General features: G+C 55.3%; 3 protein-coding genes across 10 annotated transcripts; 1 reads left to right on the plus strand and 2 right to left on the minus strand.

Moving 5' to 3' along the window:
- Positions 1-2,074: 2,074 nt before the first annotated feature.
- Positions 2,075-17,393, plus strand: LOC105696926 (cerebellar degeneration-related protein 2-like). Of its 8 annotated transcripts, XM_012419777.1 has the most exons (11): positions 2,075-2,146; positions 3,383-3,531; positions 3,598-3,716; positions 3,789-3,892; positions 4,182-4,441; positions 11,926-12,038; positions 12,113-12,261; positions 12,478-12,661; positions 12,727-13,019; positions 13,099-13,252; positions 15,651-17,393. In XM_012419777.1, exons 5-11 carry the CDS (start codon positions 4,366-4,368, stop codon positions 16,776-16,778), a joined length of 2,097 nt encoding a protein of 698 aa, XP_012275200.1. In that variant the 5' UTR covers positions 2,075-2,146; positions 3,383-3,531; positions 3,598-3,716; positions 3,789-3,892; positions 4,182-4,365; the 3' UTR covers positions 16,779-17,393. The 8 variants fall into 8 exon arrangements, 7 of the variants coding, with proteins under 7 accessions (XP_012275200.1, XP_012275202.1, XP_012275201.1 ...); XM_012419779.2 differs by lacking the exons at positions 2,075-2,146; positions 4,182-4,441 and having other exon boundaries at positions 3,451-3,531; XR_001103764.2 differs by lacking the exons at positions 2,075-2,146; positions 3,383-3,531; positions 3,598-3,716; positions 3,789-3,892; positions 4,182-4,441 and adding exons at positions 6,488-6,569; positions 10,560-10,885 and having other exon boundaries at positions 15,651-17,037; positions 17,159-17,393.
- On the minus strand, positions 2,279-3,413 carry LOC105696928 (U6 snRNA-associated Sm-like protein LSm2). Its single transcript, XM_012419781.1, has 4 exons — positions 3,275-3,413; positions 3,095-3,162; positions 2,841-2,931; positions 2,279-2,749 (listed from the first exon to the last, which is right to left on the minus strand). The coding sequence occupies exons 1-4, from the start codon at positions 3,275-3,277 to the stop codon at positions 2,624-2,626; spliced, it is 288 nt and encodes a 95-aa protein (XP_012275204.1). The 5' UTR covers positions 3,278-3,413; the 3' UTR covers positions 2,279-2,623.
- On the minus strand, positions 17,043-19,498 carry LOC105696927 (lanC-like protein 2). Its single transcript, XM_012419780.1, has 9 exons — positions 19,320-19,498; positions 19,068-19,247; positions 18,821-18,972; positions 18,560-18,707; positions 18,353-18,493; positions 18,028-18,207; positions 17,778-17,924; positions 17,589-17,691; positions 17,043-17,519 (listed from the first exon to the last, which is right to left on the minus strand). Exons 1-9 carry the CDS (start codon positions 19,422-19,424, stop codon positions 17,443-17,445), a joined length of 1,233 nt encoding a protein of 410 aa, XP_012275203.1. The 5' UTR covers positions 19,425-19,498; the 3' UTR covers positions 17,043-17,442.
- Positions 19,499-19,794: the final 296 nt, after the last annotated feature.

The following is a 19,794-nucleotide window of genomic DNA, read 5'->3' on the forward strand; positions in this document are numbered from 1 at the left end:
AACGATGTACGGCCTTGACCGAAGGCTGTGCGTGTGGTGGAGCGTCGCTCGGCTCCCTCCCGGTCTCCCACCCGGTCTCCCTCCCGGTCTCCCTCCCGGTCTCCCTCCCGGTCTCCCTCCCGGTCTCCCTCCCGGTCTCCCTCCCGGTCTCCCTCCGCGACCGCGCGGACGTTAAAAACGACGCCGAGAACCCTCGATCCCCGACGCGTCCTTGCGTCCTCCCGGGGTCGAGGGCGGCGTTCGCGGACAATGGGCAGGCATTCGCCCTCGCGCGGGAAAGACTTACCGGTTGCGAGGTGCACTTGCGCGAGGTCGCGTCGAGGAGGCCGGGCGCTCGGTTCGAATGGACTAAGGTCGCACGAGGTAAGGTAAGGTACGGCGAGGCGGGAGGTGGCCTCGGTAGGTTAGGAGGAGGAGGAAAAGGCAGCCGAGACGCCGCCGCGGCAACAGGTGAAGGACTGGGCTGCACGCAGGGAAGCGCAGGGGGACGCTCTCCTGGTCTCGCGGGAAAAAAACGCCCTCCTTGGAAACGCGAAAGTGGGGTGTCGCGAGTCCGGCCGAGTCCGGCCGAGGCCGGCCGAATCCGGCCGGGACGGCCGGGGCGGAAACTCGACCCGAGGATCCTGCCGTTTCGGTCTGCCGAAAGGGACAGGAGAGATCGGTCGTTTCCCTTTTCCAAAAAGCCTCACCCCCGGGCACGGGGGCAGGACGCGCGGACCGCGGCCGTAAAAATCGGAAGAAAAGAGAGCGTCCCTCGTCGGCCGGGTCGGCGCATCCAACCCGCGACAGGAATCGCAGACAATTAATCATAAAAGGCACGGTGTTTTAGCCAATCCCGCGGGAGGGGGCTCGGGAGGGGGCTCGGGAGAGAGGCCGAAAAGAAAAAGGAGAAACCCGAGAAGCCGAAGAGAGGAGAACCGGTTTCGGCTCGGACGAAACGATCCGTCTGGCCGACTGGCGGCGCGGCCGGTCGGACGGCGTGCCGGCGTGCCGGCGTGCCGGCGTGCCGGAGCATCGGGACCCGATTCCCTGCCGGCCGCATTTTTTCCAGGGACGCCCGAGCGAGCCGCTCGGATGGGAACGGCCGTGCGCCAAATCGAAGGATCGAGAGAGATCGGCCTCGCGCGTCTCCTCAAGGCCGCGCCGTCGACTAGCGCGCCCTTCGACCGACGAGGAGACGGGATCCGGCAAAACTGCGTTTGGAGCTGATTTGCGAGCCGATGGAAAATCGAATAAATGCCGAAATAAAAAAGGAAAGAATACAATGCACTCGTCGTAATAGTAGACATCTTGGACCAATAAACTCGCGCATTTTATAAGTTTTCAAACAACGTCTCTTAGGTCCCATTTCACAGTTTGAGTTAACTGAAGTTTAGCTGATTTACAACAGGTTGAAACAGGGGTAAACCAGTTAATCTTCGGTTAACTCGAGTTGGGGAACCGGGCATAAGTCTTGTGGTAACTTTTCACCAGTAATACGTTCTTTGACGATACGTTTCATCTTCTCTGGAGGAATTTTCTAACAATTTCACGAAAAACAATGACTAAAGGGCAACGAAACGGTACGAAACATTGAAACCTGTTTTGGTAGAAATTTACATTTTTTTTTCTTTTATAAAAATAACAGATGGGCTACAGAACGCTATGCAATTGTCACGGTCGGCTTTTTACGACATTTGCAAAATGGGGTGTGTCATATATCTGCTTAAAAAAAAAACGGAATTTCAAGCGAGTGGCAAATAAGAACTTTTTACGTTTCCTTTCTTAGAATATACAGATTCCTGCAATTTTTTAATCCGCAACTTCAGAAAGGAGTATAGCTGCTGCCCTCTGGCGTTCGCACTTGGACCGAAGGACTGAACATCTTAAATACTTTGGTATGGCGGAGAGAAGATGAGAGCTTTATAGCTATCGGAAGACGCCGGTGTTTCGATGAGAGATGGCGCTTCGTCCTTCGTCCCAGAGTTGGAACGACGAATCGAGTATGTGTGCATATACTTCAAGTATCCGCAGGAATGACACACTGTGACACACCAATGTCGACCCGTGGATTCATATGTTTACCTTATGTTCAGTGACTTATATCGGAGAGGAGAGAAGCCGCGACTCGAAAAAATCCAGTTGGTCACCCTGTCATTGGTTCACGGTAGGTTTAAACCTGGTGTAAACCAGGTAAACTTTGGTTAACTGAGTAACGGAACTAGACCTAAGAGCAGGACGGTATCGCAAGAATATTTTCTACTGTTTGTGCTTTAACTTTCTGAGATAGTCATTAACGTCAATGCTTGCAAATATATTTGATTAAATATAAGATTAATCAATTGTCTTTTAGTGGGAATATTCTGTATATGTGATAACTCATGTTAGATGAGCAAGTACCAAACACGACAGGAGAGTGTGAAACAAATGATAATGTAATAACCTATGCAATGTGGAATTTGTAAACAATGTCACTAGGAAATAAGAATTATCATTGCCAAGTGAATATCTCTGTAAGCTTAGCAATATACATGTTACCATAAACAGCTTATGAACTTATAGTATCATTTCTTGCTTGGTACTCGATGCGACTTAGATTAAAAAATGGTTACAAATAAATTGTGACATCCATGATATACAGTCGTTATCGTGTTTGTACAGCAGCTTCTTTTCGGGCAGCATCTTGTAATAATTGGGTATCCACTTCATCTCCAGGTAATTGAACGTACCGTACCACGGATCCACGTATGAAGCAGTTTTTGACCGACAACTGCAAAATCATATTTAAAAATGTTATCTTCAAATTTGTAATTCCAGATATGAATTTACTTTTTTAAATTATCAGAGTTTTATTATCAAACCATGTGAGGGTATTTATCAGGATCGGTCACGCTGATGTCCGTAAGTTTGATATTTAAGTACTGATCGACCGAGTGTAGGGTACCGCAAATACTGTAAGAAAAACATCATCGATTAATAGTAGTATAATCAAAGCAGTAAATTCACCTATCGCCTAATAGTACATTTCTGCCATAAAATGTACAAGAGTAAAATTATGCTCGTCACTTGGCACATGGTATTTTTGTTTCGTTACGATGACAGTCGACAGGCTTACCTAAGGTCATTTTTTAGTTCGACGACCACATCTTTCCCGATTAATGATTTAAAAAAAGAATAGAACAACTGAAAAAGAAAACATTATTTTGCATAAATCATTGTGCAAACGTCATACCGTTCTAGAAATAATTACTTGAAAATGTGACACGTATGAACCGCAATTACTAAAGTACTTTACCATGTCTTTCGGTGTGATCTGAAAGGCTCCCTAGATTTAGATGATACCAATTGTTTCGGTATATTTACAGTTTTAATAATACTTGTTTCCAATTCCTAACCTCTTAAGCGGCTCGACAAATTTAAAAGCGAAAACCGATGGAAGTCGCGACATCTCGGGGGTGAAGCTTGCACCCGTTTGAGAGTTTCGCCGCTAGATGGCAGAGCGAGCCAGTGCTGGCGTTAGTTGCGGATTCGCGGGAAACTGATTCTTACCAAGTGAGTTTACCGTTATTTAGTTAATTTCTCGTAGTATTTTAGTACACCGAGCTGTATCGAATGCAGGTACGTAAATGTCCGGATCACGGAACGCTTTTCTGGCTCAAGGACTTATCGTCCGCTACGATTTATCAAACATCGACCGTTCGAGAACTGTCGTGCCGCCATCTTGTACCCTGTAAACGGTAAGTAGAAAAATGAACATTTTCGAATCCCGTCCTCGAGGAATATTTGGTAAATTGCAATTTTTCTCGAAGGTTTCGTCGGCAGGCTCGTCCGATAAAGGAGTCGGATTCCAACCCACCGTGCACATCCCGATCGAGGCGTACCGTTCGCGCGTTCGTCTGTAGGGGAACGTAGGGTAAGTGGTTTTCGCGGGTACCCATTCCCCGGTTCGAAAAATAAACAATGACAGAGCGATCGACACGAAGAGACCCGTGAACGGAGGAGGGGTGCCGGAGTTAATTCGCGACTGCCATGTGCTCCCGAGTCTTCCCTTGAACTTTGCCGGGTCCGTTTTTCGCGGTTGCGTCATGCCGGGCCTTCGCCGGTAAACCGCCTCTCGGTATTCCGTACGCGATCTCCGCGATATGGGGGGGAGGAAGCGGTCGTCGGGCGTCCCGTGTTTACTGTTGCGTGTTGTTTTTCAGCAGGCTTCGTGTTTACGTGCCGGTCGATCATCGGCAGAGTCGTTCGGTGTCCCTCGCTTTCTCGGGTACGCGCTCGTTAGACGCGCCCTAAAATCGGCGGGACGTAAGCCATGCGACGTTGTCCTTTTGGTCGGGCGGTTTGGGCGGTTTAGGCGGTTTAGGCGGAGGCGCCGGAGAGGAGAGGATGGCGAGCTTCAAGGATCTGATGCAAGAGTGGTCCATGCTCGGCCAGGAATGTCCCGAGTGTTGGCCGAAAACCGGTGAGTGAGACAACGTTTTCCGGGGTAAGTCGTCTTTTCCGTTTACCGAATTTACCGAGGGACCTCGAGGCCGGAAAATCGAGGGCGTTCCGATTTTGACTACCTCGTCGTTGAGCGGAGGCGAACGGTTTTACCTAATTACCGACCATTTTCGCCTTAACGACCCTCCGTTCGTAACGACCTCCAGTGAGACTCACTCGTTAGGTTCGACCGAGTCGGCCGAAAAGTCGACGCGATCGTTCGTTCGTTTCGAATCCGCTCTCGGGCGAAACCTGCACGTTGCGCGTTCCGCGGAATGTTGCGAAACGTCCGATCATCGTTGCAACGTTCCGCCCGCGGACACGCCAAGGCGAGGCGTCGAGAGTCGATGAATGAAAATGCGGTTACATTCCTCTCCGTGCGTACGTATCGGGCTCGCGATACACTTTTACTCCGGTTTACGTCTCGATCGCGGACTCGCGTGCAGGTGCGGCAGGCCTCTCGCCGTTTACCGATAACGGGAATTCGGGATTTCAGCCCGGTCGACATGGGTCGACGAGGGTAACTTGGTCGTCCGTAGGTGACTCTCGGGAAGCGCACCCGTCTCCCCGTAGGGATCGGGTCCGCTTCCTCCCCCGGCTGCCGGAGAAAGGCGAATCCTCTCGGTTCGGTTCCGGCGGTCCACGTTTTGGCCACGGCGTACGTATAGCGTACGTATAGCGTACGTAAATCGCGAGAGACCCGGCTTATTAACCCACTTCTCGGACCCCCTCGAAGATCCTCCGATCGCTCGCCCGGCCGCTTCCTTTAGCCACTCCGCCGATTGGGTCTTACCGACTTTCTCGAGTCGACGCACCCTCTCCCTCTTCCTTCGCCTCGCCAAAATGCTCGCGTTCGGGTGGCAACGCCTATCCTCTTTTTCTTCCGCTGTCCGAAAGAGTCGTTCGTCGCGGGAGAAATCTAGGGACGAGGAGTCTTCGACGACCCGGACGCGTCGATTTTGCTCAACGGCCGATACCGAATAATCGTCGCCAATTATGGCGGAGTTCTTCCGGTTACGAATCGAGAATATCCCCGCTGCTTCTTTACGTAACGTCATTCGTTACGCGATATCGTGCCCGCCGCATCGTGCACGCGGCATCGTGCACGCGGCACGCCCATTGGAACCGACCTCTTGGCCTCTCGATTGTTATTTAACAATATGCCTGCCTCGCTTTCGTCGATTCCGGATCCGTGGGAACTGAATCTTCCGTATCGTCGAAAGCCTCCTCAAAAGGAAATTTCCTCCGCCGCGCTCCCCGGGACGATATCGTCCATCGCTTTCGAGATCTCGGCCTACATATCGCGTGGTCGTTACGGCGTGACTTATTACAGGTGGGACCCTCTTCGCCGCCGTAACAATTTTGGAAAGCGGGAAACGACGCGTACGCGCAACCACTCGGGCTCGGCGTGCATCCGCGAGAGCGCTATACATTGGGCCCGGGGAGTCGCGGATCGAAGCAAAGGTCGGGTTCCCGTCGACCTCGACCTCGGCTTCGCTGGGGGGGCGCTTCGAGGGGCGACCCGCGGCCGGCACGGCGCAGCCGCGAGTCCATCGATCGCCGTCGGCCGGTCCTCCTCCTCGGTAGGCTCAGTCGGTGGCCCGTCGTCGCGTCGGGCAGCTCCCGTTCGCGTTCGTCTCCTCCGGCACCCGCGACGCGAGCGACGCGAGCGACGCGAGCGACGCGAGCGACGCGAGCGACGCGGGTCGTCTCCTCGGCCCGGGGACGCGAGCGACGCCTGGCGACTCTCCGCGCTCGGACGAGGTAACGCGGGCCGCGGCGGGGTCCTGGGAATTTCGCGGAAGACGAAATTCTCGGTTCCCGTCGGCCGGCGACCGGAGCCGGCCTCCGACTCGGCTTTCCGCAACACGTATTCCGCAGGCGGCCGAGGGAGCGGGCGAAAGTAACCGGCCGGTATCAGCCGGTATCGCAGCGAGCGCGCCGATGAGGTGAAGGGCCGACGCGCGCGGGCGCGCGCACTCGACGCGCCGCCATCTTGGATCGATCTCCCCCTCGAGGCCTCGACATGAGCCTGCTGTCCCCCTCCGCCGCCATCGGCGCCGTCAGGTGCCGCGCCGACGAAGAGGCCGACCACAACATGCTTCAGGGTAAATTTCACTCTCCGTCCGGTAGCGCGCCGCCTCTCCCGCGGGAGGACTCTCCTGCCCCTCCCTTGCCGCTTTTGCGTCGGCGCGAGGCCGAGGGACGCCATCTTGGAACGCGCAGGAAAATCGAGCTTTTCTTCCGCCGGAGCGGCTCGTTAACGGAACCGTGCGTCTCCGCGGGCCTCGCTCCTAAGCCGGCAACCTCGACATCACGGAGAGGAGTCCCCGCCGAGGTGAAGCTAAGCTCGCCCCGAACCGGTCGACTCGAGCGAGAAATTTCATCTCTTGTGAAACGAAACACGTTTGGATGCTCCCCTGACGCGCGACGATGACTCAACGTGGCACGACGCGGCGGTCGATATCCGCGCAAACGTCAAGGCGGACGCGGCGCGCCGTCTCGGAGTCGAGAGAATTTTTCTTTCCGACAACGATCGAACTTCTCGACGGACTCTTTACCAAGTGGTTGCGCGAGCGTCGTCCTCGGCGAGTCTCTCCTCGCGATCGGAGATAGACGCTCCCCGACGGGACAAAGTCCGAAAATCGAGGCGCTTATCGGGGGCTCGAATTTCGGACAGGCCACGTCCGGGAGACGAGGAGCTCCTTATCGAGCCGGGATTCCTTTGTTCCTTGATCCGTGGCTCCGTCGAACGCGGCCTTGACCCTCCAACCGCGAAAGATACACGCCCCCCGTCCCAAGGAGTTTCCGTATCTCCGTTGCGCGTGGACGCGGATCTCGGACGAGAGTTCGAGAGTGTCGAGGTCCTCGCCTGGTCGCAACAAAATTGGACGTATCTTGGTCGTTTAGCTCCCATGAGCGTCCTCGAAGAGGACTCCGGAAACGGAGTCGAGGATCGGATCCACCGGCGATTTCCCCCTTTCCCTGGGAATCGATTCGCGGCGCGATTACTCGCGAAATTAATTCCGAGGAAGAGGAGTAGGGCTCCCTCGAAAGGGGCAAGTCGAGGAGAAACCGAGTCCGAGGGTCGGGGGTTCGTCGGGTCGGCCCCTCTCCCCTCTTTCCCCGGGCGATTTTTCTTCCTCGGTTCCGAGGCAAAAGGAAGTCGCGATTATCGATGGTCGCGCGTCTCCTCGGCGAACCGCAAGCGCGGCGGCAGATTTTCTCCCGATCGAGACTGCGGTTTCTGGAAGTGAGCCGGGTTATTATCCATCCTCTAATTGTTGCACGTTGACGGGAGAAGTCGAGGCGAGACGTTTCGCGGTTAAGTTCCGTATTTTTTGCCGAGAATACCTCTCTTCACGCTTTATGGTGAAATTGTACAGACGCGTTTCCGCGATTTACGATCGAAGCGGGCCGGTCACGCCTAAACCCTGACGGACGACGATCGTGCCTACGCGATAAATCGGAAGTCCAGTTCTCGGGTCGAGGGAAGCGGGAGGGCAATCGTTAATTATTATCGCGGCCCGCGATTGTTGATCCCGAGTCCCGATCCCGAGTCACGATCGCCGGGAAATACGAGCCGCGCGGTGGGAACGCGTCGACTCGGAAAGTCGGGAAGCCACTTTTCTCTCTTCCGCTCGAGGTTGGCCTTCTCGTCCCGACGACGAGAGGAGAAAAATGACGTTCCTCGACCCCGTAACCCGCGGGAGAATTTCTCGGGCGACCGGTGTCGGAACTCGTGATCAGGAGTCCCGTCGAGGAACTACCGGGACCTGAAATCGTCCCTCGCCGGCGGGTTTCGCGTAATCGAATCCGGAATCCGTCGACTCGACGCGGGTGTGCACTTGGCGCCGCTCGGCCGCTGGAACGCTGGAACGCGGGAACGCGGGAACGCGGGAACCGGGGACGATTGGAAAAGCCTTGGAAGCCGCGGTAACGGTACAAGGAGTTCCCGATAAGCGCCGTCGCGTTCTCCGCTGATACGCCCGTCCAGAGTTGGAGAGCGCGCTGGAGAGCGCGTCGTGACCCGAAATGGAACGTCCCGCTGCTCGCATTGCGATCGTGCCCGCCGGGAGTGCGTATGTCACGCACCATCTTACCCGGCCTATACGGAATTTTCAAACGATCGCGTGGAAACGCCCCGATAACGGGAGGCAACTTTTGCCGACTCGCGGTCGGAACGCCGTTTTAACGAATCTTCGATCGATCCGGGCAGCCCGCGTCATCGTGGCGGATTTGTCGTTCCGAGGGGAGAATCATCCGGGGCGGGCCGGAGTATAAGTTTCGTCAGGCGGTAATTAAGTGTAATTAGGGGGCAACGAGATTCGGACGTTCCAAGAGTAACCGGAGATACTCCGGGAGAAAAAGAAAGAGAAACAAGTTGGTTAATCGGCAAAGCGGGACCGATAATGTGGCAAAATAGCGAAGAGAAATTTCTCAGGGATACCGGTATCCTCCTATCGGGGATCGATTGGAGAAAACGAATATGTGCGGCCCGAGAAAATGAGATCGATGATCGCGATCCAGTTCGATCGTGCCGCACTTTCCAGTCGATGGCGCGTCTCTTAACGAACAAATGTGCCGATGATACATCTGCCAGCTCTAGATTTACCGTGTCCGAATGAAGCCTCCTATGCACGTTGATGAATTAATCCCAGCCCTCGTTAACGGTGCATCCATCGGCCGCCATTTTATCGTTGGTTAGTTCCAATCGTCCGAAAGTTGCATTTAAACGAGCTTGGCCTTGTCGTAACCGACTGCAATCCTCGGGTGGGATAACGACGGTTGCCCCTTAATTTAGCCCTTAATTTCGCCCTTACTTTCGGAGCCAATCGCTCCCCGGATATTTCTTTCCCTTCCCGTTAACTCGTCCACGGCAATAAAAGGCAAAGAAATGAATTACCCTCCGAGCAATAATTCTCGAGACTCGTTGCCACTCGTTGCCACTCGGAGCGACCGGGACGCTTCTCCGAGGGCACTTTTCCGCCTTTCCCCGAAAACGCTTCCTCGTCCGGAACATCTGGCAGTCCCGTTAATTATCGCTTGCCCATAACAATTGGAGGAAAATCCGTCCTCGGATTAAGGTCGACCCGTACAGAACCCTCGCAATAGCTTACGACCCCCGGGGCCGGTTGAAGCAACGCGGAGCCCCCTCGGCCCGGAGGCGGGAGGAGCACCGGCCACCTCGTAAACCCCCGAACGGGACTCGATGACTCGATTGCTCCCTGCCGGGCCGGCATGTCCGGGCATGTCCGGGCATGTCCGGGGATGTCTTACGGGGATTACGCTTCCCTTCGGAGACCAAAGGTGCGCGCGCACTCCCGCCTCTCCCGGGAATCGGATAATTGCCCGTTCCGTTGCCCGGCTCCGTCCGGCAACTTCGATCCATCGCTTCTTCCGGACTTGACCCTCCGTGACCGTTTCTCCGAGAGAGAGGGGCAAGAGAAATTGCGGGAGATGGTACCGCAGCCCACGGCGGTGTAACTTATTGCGCTCGATTATTACGCCCGGGTATTACGCTTTCCCGCGGCGTTTCGCCAGGTCGGCCCTCGACTCGCGAGGGAAGGAGGAATTCCTCCTGCGCGCGGAAGAAATGGATCTCGGCTCGGTAGATCGGTCGAGACGTTAAAGCAACGCGGTACGTTTACCCCGGATATTTCTCCCGTTGGGTCGCGACGTCCTCGAAGCGGACCTCGCCGTGCCGCGGAGCAGGGCAATTCGAGGCGAACCCCGCAGTTCCCACGCGGACTGGCCGGATCCGCGGAAAGAAGCTTCGGAGGGTCTGTCCAGCATGTTTTGGGCCAGATCGGACGGGAACGACGAGGTTCTCCTTGACCGTAAATACGACGAGTCCAAAATGTCGTTATAAAATCAAACTCTTATCGGATCGTTCGTTGGCCGGCGGATAAGCTATCGGGTTATCCGTCGAAGGCGCTCGGCGTGTCATTTGACTATCTCGACGAGAGTCGATCCCTTTCGGCTTCGCCGCGCGGTTTCTGCCGTCGGCTTTGCCGCTCGGTCCCGTGGGAATGGGTAATTTTACCTCCGGGCGCGGCGCGTTCGCGCTCGGCCTAATTGCTTTTACTTACGTCCAGGTTCTCAGGCGGACGGAACGCCAGAGCGGAATCGAGGGCGAATCCCCTGCGGACGCGGCCGCGCGCGGGGAAAGCCGACTCGATGCTCCAGGATCGTTTGTCCGCCGTTAAGGGCGTTCGCTCGAGCCGGACGAGTTTGGTCCCCAAAGTTGCGGTCGACCGCCACGGATCGCGAATTTTCCAGCTGCGTAAACAAGGAGGATCTTCCGCGCCAAGTGGGACGCAAGAGAGAGACGGACGACCGGCCGGCCAATGGGAGCGGAAGGTGCCCCCGCTCCTGCCTCCGACGGACGCTCACCTCTCCCGTCGAAAGTTCCTTATCCAAGGTGACGCGAAAGGGACATCCGAAATTCGCGAAATTCGCGAAATTCGCGAAATTCGCAATCCCGGGGGACGGGACCTTGGTCAGGACTCGCCCCTTTCTTGTACCTTACGGAAAGCCCGCGCCGGGGCCGGGGCCCTCGGCCCGCCGAGTGGAGGGGATGGGGAAGGCGACTGCGTGCGCGATGCACGCGCTTCCTGCGTTCGCCTCGATCGGGCAGAGCACCGGCTGCCACCGAGGGAACCGGTCGTGTGGGTGCGCGCGCGTTTCTCGCCGGGTCTACGAAGGGCGCGCGACGCGCTCTCCTCTGCCACGGATCGACGTCGACGATGAACGGCGACAAGTACGACCTGGTGTGGGAGCCGGCCGCTCAGCTCACCTCCCTCGACTATTGGGATTACTCCATGGAGCTCGCCTGCCTGCAGGGATCGGAAGGTATTGCCGCTCGCCGAGGAGACGACTCCCCGCGGATGCGCGCCTCGCGCCTCGCGCCGTCGGACGAGTGGCCGGGCATTCCTACCTCGCGTCGAGGGGTCGGGCTGAGGTTCTTCGATGGGAATCGTCGGAAGGTCTTTCCTCCCTCGCATCTTCCGACGTCGCTGATGGTACCCCAACGCGCGGTGGGCATCGATACGGTGGAATAGGCGTCGCGAGCGCGCTCTGGTACGGGATACCGTTAACGGAGAGACGTGCACGTGTCATTGGCACTCGCAATAAACTCCGATCGATTTCCATTTGGAACGCGTCTCCGACTCGAGGCGAGGCGCAACGGTGCGGAGGCAGGTGCAGGAGTCCCGACGTTACCTCGAAACCGCCCGGCTGCGGGAGGCCCTTGCCCTTGGCGAGCCGGGGTCGCGGCCGGGGGTTTTCGGCGCCGAACCGCAACGACCAGGACTCTCCGATCCCCGAGGGGGTCGAAAATATTCTTGCCGTCGAGGCAGCTGTCGCCGCGGCAAGAGCGAAGCTGCTCTTTGGCGAGGGCGCGGACTTCCTTTCCCCGTCCTTTTCCCCGGCCGTAATCGTTCGCCTTTTCTCTCCTTCCAGACCTGCAGCTGGCGGCGGAACTCGGCAAGACATTGCTGGAGCGCAACAAGGAACTGGAGAACAGCCTGAAGCTGCATCAGTCCACCATCGACGAACAGGCCCAAGAAATAGAGGTGAGCGGCAAAGTCGGAAATACTCGAACGACGGCAGTTTGGCACGACGAATTGGTCGGGTCTCTCTTTTCCAGTACATGAAGAAGCAGACGACGGCGTTGAGGGAGGTGAATGATTCTCGCCTGAAGATCTACGAACAGCTGGAGGTTAGCATCCAGGACTTGGAGCGCGCGAACCACCGACTCGTGGTCGAGAACGCCGGCGACAAGAAGCTGATAAAAAGGTAAGCCTCCTACTTTCCTCCGCGCCACTCGAGAAAATCTCTTTCCCGGGTCCCTTCCCTGGAAAGCGACTTTCCGAGTGCGCGGGCATAAATCCGGAGGCCGGGGTGCTCTCTCGATAGCGCGCGGCCTTGAACCCGGGTCGTGCCACCTTTGGCGCGGTTCAGCGGAGCCGCCGGTCGATAAGGCGGGCCAATCGGCGAGCTTTCCCTTTGCAGCCAGTGCTCGACGATCGAGAACCTCGAGGCGAGGTGCGAGGAGCTGCACAAGAAGGTGGACGAGGCGCGCGACCGATACGAGGCCCTCCTTCATCGGCAGAGCGGCGGTCAGTCGTCCAGCGGGGCGGACTCGCGAGCTACCGTCCGGAAGGGGTCGACCTCGCGAGATGGCAGCACGCAACAGGCACGTGGTGACGGACCTCTGGAGTCATGCCCCCTCCCCTCCAAATCTAACGGACGCATTTTCAGAACGCTGCCTCGACCCCGCCGGCCCCCGTCCCGGACGTCTCGGGTAGCTCGAGTGCCCGGGAATCGTCCAAGAGCGGCGCCAACGACGAGGAGACGACCGACCTGCTGAGGCAGCTGAACGAAGCTCGGAGCCAGCGGGCGAGGGAGCAGAAGAGGGTGGCCGAACTCGGCGAACAGCTGACGACCCTCCTGCAGGAGAACGCCCTGCTGGAGGAGCAGCTCAACGTCTGGAGGCACAAGGCGCAGGACATGAAGAGTCTGCAGGAGGAAATAAGCACGCTGGAGGAAGTGAGGTGAGGAGACGAAGACGCGTCGGAATGGGCCGCGACGCCTCGCCCTAACTGAGCCCGGATTCGCGTCTTTCGGTTTCAGACAAGGACACCTCTGCGGCCGTTGTCTGCGAGGCATCGACACGAAGACTCACGACGAGCTCTCCGTAATGCTGGACCAGGAGGAGGACGACGACGTCGGCTTGGCCGAGTCGTACACCAGCCTCGGCCCCTGCGACGCGGAGTCCTTATCGCAGGTAAACGATTGATTCCGCTCCCGCTGTCTTGGCGGCGCTTTGCACGAGACGCTCGGTCCTTGGCTTCGCGTCGAGGATCGTCCCCGCTTTCGCGAATGTCGCCGGTGACACCTCCGAACTTACCAAGCCGTACCGCGCCGGCTCCTCGGCCGAGGTAGTCCCCGGGATTCCTTTCCCGAGACGCCGGCACGGCTTGTCGGGTTTCCCCGAGGCAGCTTCTCTCTCTTTCCCCTCAGTAATGACACCCTTTCGTTTGCTCTAGGAAACGGTTACCGCAAAAAAAGAGCGTAGACAATTCACTTTGCTCATCTGGAAGATAGTGACTAATATATGGAACGCGCCGTCCCTCCTGTATATTTTTTCGGAAATGCTGGACTATTTGAAAAGCGAGTGCGCATTCTCCGACTTACTCAAACCTTTTCGGGTACCGTTGTTCGTCCTAAAGCGAGTGCTCTCTCTGAGAGACTATAGGAGGGTGCTTTAGGGTACGTAACTCGTTGGTCCCGTTTGGCCCGCACCTTCCCGCAAGTTCGAGCGATCGATTAAGAGCATATCGATCTCGCCGACCGATCGAGCCTCCCGGGGATTCGACGATCGAGCCAAATTTCGCGGGTCGTCTCGTTTCCTCCGCGGAAGCTCTCGGCTCCCGATTGTCTCGGATGTCTTTTACGTCGAGTCGTCGTCACCGTCACTCCTGGATTTCTCAAATTCTTCGAGCACCTCTTGCAATCCTCCCCCCGATCGGCCCGGACCGAAACATTCCCCCCCACTGGGTTTTTATTAAGACGCGTCTTCGGTGTGCCTCCTGCCACAGGAGCGTTAAACCCCCCCACATGTTGGCTTGGCTTTGTCGTTGCACGGGCATGATTTAGACCTCCAACCTTCCGCAGCGTCCTTCTACCTCTTCGGGTCGTTGGGGACCAAAGATACGTCGATACGCATTCTTTTTTTTTTTTTGACAGTAAGTCGAATTTCTCCTCAAAGGGGGAAAGTCAAGTTGTACATAAGGTCCCCCTTGAAAATCGCAATTACCGTGCGTACTCCATGCGCCCCGGCGGTACAGTAAATCGATAATCGACGGGGAATCGTCGAATCGTTAGAGGTTTAAGCTACCCACATACGTATTACGTTATCGGTACGCGATAGGTTATAGCGTTTAAATAGGGATTATTACACGGCGCGTAGTATACTTGGACATATCCAGGGGGTTACTTAACGATAATTACTTCATTTTCCCTACTAACGAGCAAGACTGATTTGAAGTTAACCCCCTCGCGAGGTGGTCTATATTAGATTCGTAGTGTGGTCGAACTTGCCAAAGGATGATGCGCTGACGCGAATTAGCTTAATTAAGGCGATCAAATGCCAAGGACGGTAACCGTACTCGATAAGCGATCAGAGCCACTTATAACCGAGTTAAGTAGATCGTCCGTTAACAATTTCAGGCCGATCGAGGTCCAAATGCCTCCTCGGAATTTCCCGTTGTCAGAAATTCCGTCGAGGAACGCCCTTTGCCACGGACAACCGATATGAACTTGTCCGCGGCTTTCGATGATCGTTTGTTTAATGTAAATTTAATTTAACGTTTACTTATTTGTAACATGTGGTACAACATAATTTAACATATAGAACGATCGGCATTTTTCTAACACTCGCGTGTTTTCTATCGACGTACGTTACAAATGTTCAACGTATACGATAAACGTAGTGCACCAGGGCGTCAATCGTTCCTACGCAATATCTCTAACGCCGTGACGCCTAGGACAAGTTCGTGGTGGTCTCTTCACCCGGAGGGGGTTTTCCGCGGGTCTAAAACCATCCGTCCTCCTCTTGCCTTCGTCCTCGAGGCAAAGGTTGAAGCACTGGACCCCGCGGGGTTCGGTTCGCAGACCGAGGTCTCGAGGTGGTCTCCCGTCAACCAAGCCCCCCGGAAGGCGGCCTTTCGCAAGGAAAGGGACGTCCCTTCCGGTCCTCCTGCATGCCGGAATGTCGATGGCGCGCATCCAATCGCGTTACTTTTCGTACAGTTGCTGTGCCGTGTGCGATGTAAGTGCCAGATTTATACGATCCTGAATAAATTGTATTCTCCAGAAAGACGACGGTCTCCGTTCATTGGGGTGGCCGCGCGCGTGGCGGCAAATCGTCAGGCCCGCGGCCCCCTTTGCTTTTCCACCGGGTCGATCTCTGCGGTCCTATAAGTCTGGCCTCTCTCTCTCTCTCTCTCTCTCTCTCTCTCTCTCTCTCTCTCTCTCTTCACCGGCGACGCCTTTTCGCCCGAGACGCTTTCCCGTTCCCGCAACGGGCAAACGCAAAATGTCGTTCCCACCCTGGGGATCCCCTCGACCGCCCTCGGGCGGAGGGGCGGGACACCCAAGGAAACGTTGGCCTGTCTGCTTAGGAGCCGGCCGCCGGCAAGGAGGAAGTCGCGGACAACCCCTACCGGGTGCTGGTCGAGAAGTACGAGGCCCTGCTCAAGGTGCAGAGGCGGCCCAGGAGCGCGGCCGCCCCGGCGGGTTGCCTGTCGCTCCAGGAGGAGCTGGAGATGTCGGGGGAGTTCGACGGCTTCCAGCCAGAGGCGCCGCCCAGGGACCGCCTCGCCGGGGCCGCCAGACGGCAGGCGGGCCCCAGAAAGCCGTTCTCCGCCACGCCGACCGATTTCTCCTCGGAGACCTCCTCGGGGTTCGCCGACGAGACCAGCAACAAGGCCACGCAGACCGAGGGCAGACCCGGCTCGTTCCTCTGCACCATCGCCGACGGCGAGGACTGCCGCTTCAGCATCTACGACGATACGAGCTCCTTCGAGAGCAGGTTCCTCAAGACGCCGGAGTACCGGCAGACCTTCAGCGAGATGCTCAGCGTACTGAAGCAGGCGGCCGAGGGCGACAAGGTGCCGCCGGCCTCGGCCCGGGTCGGCTCGGACGCGGGCCCCGGGGAGGACGCGCCCAGCGAGGCCACCGACGACAACCGCAGCGTCGTCTCCTCGGCCGTGTCCTCCGTCGTCTCGGAGCCTCTCTTTAGGGTGCACGAGCGGGCGGAGCGCCGGAGGGACGACAGGGCAAGGGCCGAGGACGCAGCCACGCCCAGGCCCCTCCACGGCCCCAGGAAGCCTCTGGAGTACCTGTCCGTCAGCGTGCAGGTGCGCAAGAAGGCCTCGGCGAAGAAGGCCGCCTGCAAGAAGCCGGGGCCGGGCCAGGGCGAACGGCCCACCACCCCCGACGTGGTGCCCACCACCAACCCCAAGGTCGGTCACATCAAGCCCAGCCCCGGCCGCAGGCGGTTCCGGCCGCTGGCCGCCGACGCCGGGGTCTGGAACGGCAACACCCTCCACGTGTACCCCAATCGGACGAAGACGTCGACCCCGGGGCCGAACCGTCGGCAGGCCGCCCCCGAGTCGCCTGGCGCCGCCTTCGAGTACAGGCCCGGGCCCGCCTCCGAGGAGGTCGCCAAGCTCAGGCGACTCGAGATGTCCTACGCCGAGGCTCTCCGCATGCCCAACAAGCCCAAATCCAATAGTCGTAGGAACTAGAGCGCCCCGACGCTCCTCTAGCAGGCCGGCTCTCCAGGGAGGACCGACCCCGCCACTCTGCCAAGTTATTCTCTCGGACGTTTCCGTCTCGTCTCGTCTCGTCTCGTCTCGGCTCGCCTCCGGGCCGGCTCGGCGGCAGCGGGGCCGGTTCCGGGGCCGGTTCCGGGGCCGGTTCCGGACGATTGTACATAACTACGCGGCGGAACTTAGTCAGGCCTAGACGAGCGCTGGAGCGGTCGAATGTCTCGTCGATGCGACCGTACGTACGTTACGCATCCACATAAATATTTTGTATTTCGTGTTGTACATTTTTCCTTTTCTCTTCTTAATCGTCGCCAAAGCGGGAGCAACTCGACTCGGAGATTTTCATGGATTTTTAGGACCAAATCGCGACGGAGCCTCGACTGGACGTTGCCAACGAGTCGGCGAACGATGTCACGGTCCATGTGCCATTTTTAGTCGAGACGTCGAAACACTATCCGTGTTCTCTTCCACGCCGATTTCGTCGGTCCTGACCTAACGATGCATCGTGGAGTTCGTTAGCTTTTGTATTATTCAGGTTTAGATGCAACGTTAGCGGTCGTCCTGGATAAGCGAATAAACTTCTTCAATGCATTCTCTTGGTCTCCAAAGTACGATCCCGTCCGTTGTACATTTTCCGTTTCTACCCGGTGTAACCAGGGAACTTGGCCTCCGCGGGATTTTGACAGTCCATGAGGAAATATATCGTGCCGGCCAACCCTGAATGACGGCGGGAGAAGTTCAATGTGTGTGCGCGCACAACTTTGTCATAATGTACGATTTAATTACCTTCGAACAACGAGAAAGGTCGATCGGGCGTTCGGCTCTGGTGAGTGCCGTAATCCATGCACCATTCGGCAAACTTGCACGCTCTGTACAAGTACTTGATATCCTGGAGGGAAAGGTAATGCTATGTAAAAACGTCAACATTTGGTGAGATCGAAGTAAAATTATGCCGTGGGTAGTTCGATGGCTTGCCTTCGTTTGTTTGTAGAGGTATAAGAACGTGTAACCATTTCCTGCTACCCCATGACACAAGCCATATCCCTTTTTCAACAATCCACGCGACCACACGACCTCGCCGCACTCGACGGCAATTTCGTAGAAGTCTTCTCTCTTAAAAATCTGTGAGGGAATAAATAACGGTGTTACTTTCTACTGTATTTGACTTTTAAAGATTACCCAGGAAAAAGGAAGGACAAAGTGAGCATCAAGGTGAGCGGTGTACCTCGGAGGCAAGGGAGAAGAGCATTGCAAAAGATGGCGCACCATGACACCAGTGTACCAACTTGTCCGCTTTATTTCCCACGGAGGATGGAAAATTTCCCGAAGAAAATTTAAATTGCCCAAGGTCCTCTATTGCCGACTCCACTACCTTAAGTTGGTCTTGGTTTAAATATTCTCTAGCCTAGAAAAGGTGCAACAGTTTGGTTTAACGCTTTGAAAAGTGTCTTTTCTTGCTACGAGTTTGAGATATCGTTCCGTAATCATTTACTGGTAAGATTTGAAAAACTGCAAACGGTATTTGAAAAGCCGCATTGTACGGTGAATACCTGTAACAGGACATAGAGGATTCCAGATAATCCATGTGCTCCACCAAGGTACTCTTTGTCGTGCCATTCGTACATTAGTATAGATTTACTTTTGTTCTTCTCCGAATAAACTCTGCCAGAATTTATTATTTTTGCTGCAACCTAATAATAGTCAATTGTATATGAAATTCTGAATATACGGAAACATAGCATCGTTGAGAGTCAAACCTGCTTAATTAATTCGGCGTCGATTGGAGGTGGTGATATGGTAGAATTGACAAATAAGAGACCAAAGAGGTATCCAGCTCTGCCATACAGAAGCTCATTGGGAACTTTATCCATATCGTTCAAAACATATTTGGAGAAGTGCCTCAACCTGCATCAGTGATCGTTATCGGTGCAGAATGCAATGCATCTTACACAATACAAAAAAAAATACAAACTTAACGACTAATAAATAATCGTTCATTTCCAAGTAATGATTCTAACATTTTAATCATCGACGTTGCATCCTCCTGTTTAGCTTGGGTATGATTAAAGACTGCCCCAAGGGCCACTGGCCCAGCAGTTCCAGTTAAGAATGCCACTCGATGCTTACTATGGAATCCTTTTATGCTTCTTTCAATTAGTTCTGCTGCTCTCTGAGATATTTAATTATTTTATGTAAGCAACTATTCCAGTAACGACACAGGAGATTCATTGGTGAATTTGTTAAAAGGAATAAACCAAATCCTACCTTATTAGATATATGATCGTTAAATTGCTTTCCGTGTTGATAAAATAAAAATGCAATGCCTGCTACTCCGGTATAAATGGAATATTCATCGTTGACATCCCAATACTTTTTATTCTTGTCTAACCGTTGCAGCAAATCTTTTATGCTATTGTTTAATCTGTCCCTAAAAATCCTATGCACCTGTGGTAAATGCATCATTGAAATCATCATTGAGATCAATTTAGTAACGTTCTGGATTTAATCAAACTCTACCTGGTTTCCATCAAGTATGTCTCTGCTGTTCCCTTGGTTGAAGTCATTAAATGGATTCTTATAATATCTGTTATCTGAAGAGGTCGCGGAGGAAGTAGTTGTCATTTTATCAACCGTCTAAAATAGTAATTATAAGATAGTTTATCCGTGCTGTATGTTGATATAGTTTCGAGCCCAACACCAAGGTTTATCAGAGATGAGTTGGGAGATTGCTCACGGGCAGGATCGTGCGATCGCATCCTGTGCTGCCATCTGGTTTCGTACGTTAGCTTTCACCGTTTTTTGTCCCCAAGAGCGGCGCAACGAATTTCTGGGAGGGACTCGCGTACTGGCGACGGCGGTACCATCTACCAGTCGCCGTTGGTGGCTCACGTACTCGTGATGGTAAATACCATGCGTCAGTTGACGGTGGTGGCTTACCTACGCTTACCGACACTGCTCGCTTTTCATGGTAAGGGAAGAACACTCGTGACGC

The sequence above is a fragment of the Orussus abietinus genome, unplaced genomic scaffold, assembly GCF_000612105.2.
Source record: "Orussus abietinus isolate OABI.00-Male unplaced genomic scaffold, Oabi_2.0 scaffold16, whole genome shotgun sequence".
In the NCBI taxonomy this organism is placed as follows: domain Eukaryota; kingdom Metazoa; phylum Arthropoda; class Insecta; order Hymenoptera; family Orussidae; genus Orussus; species Orussus abietinus.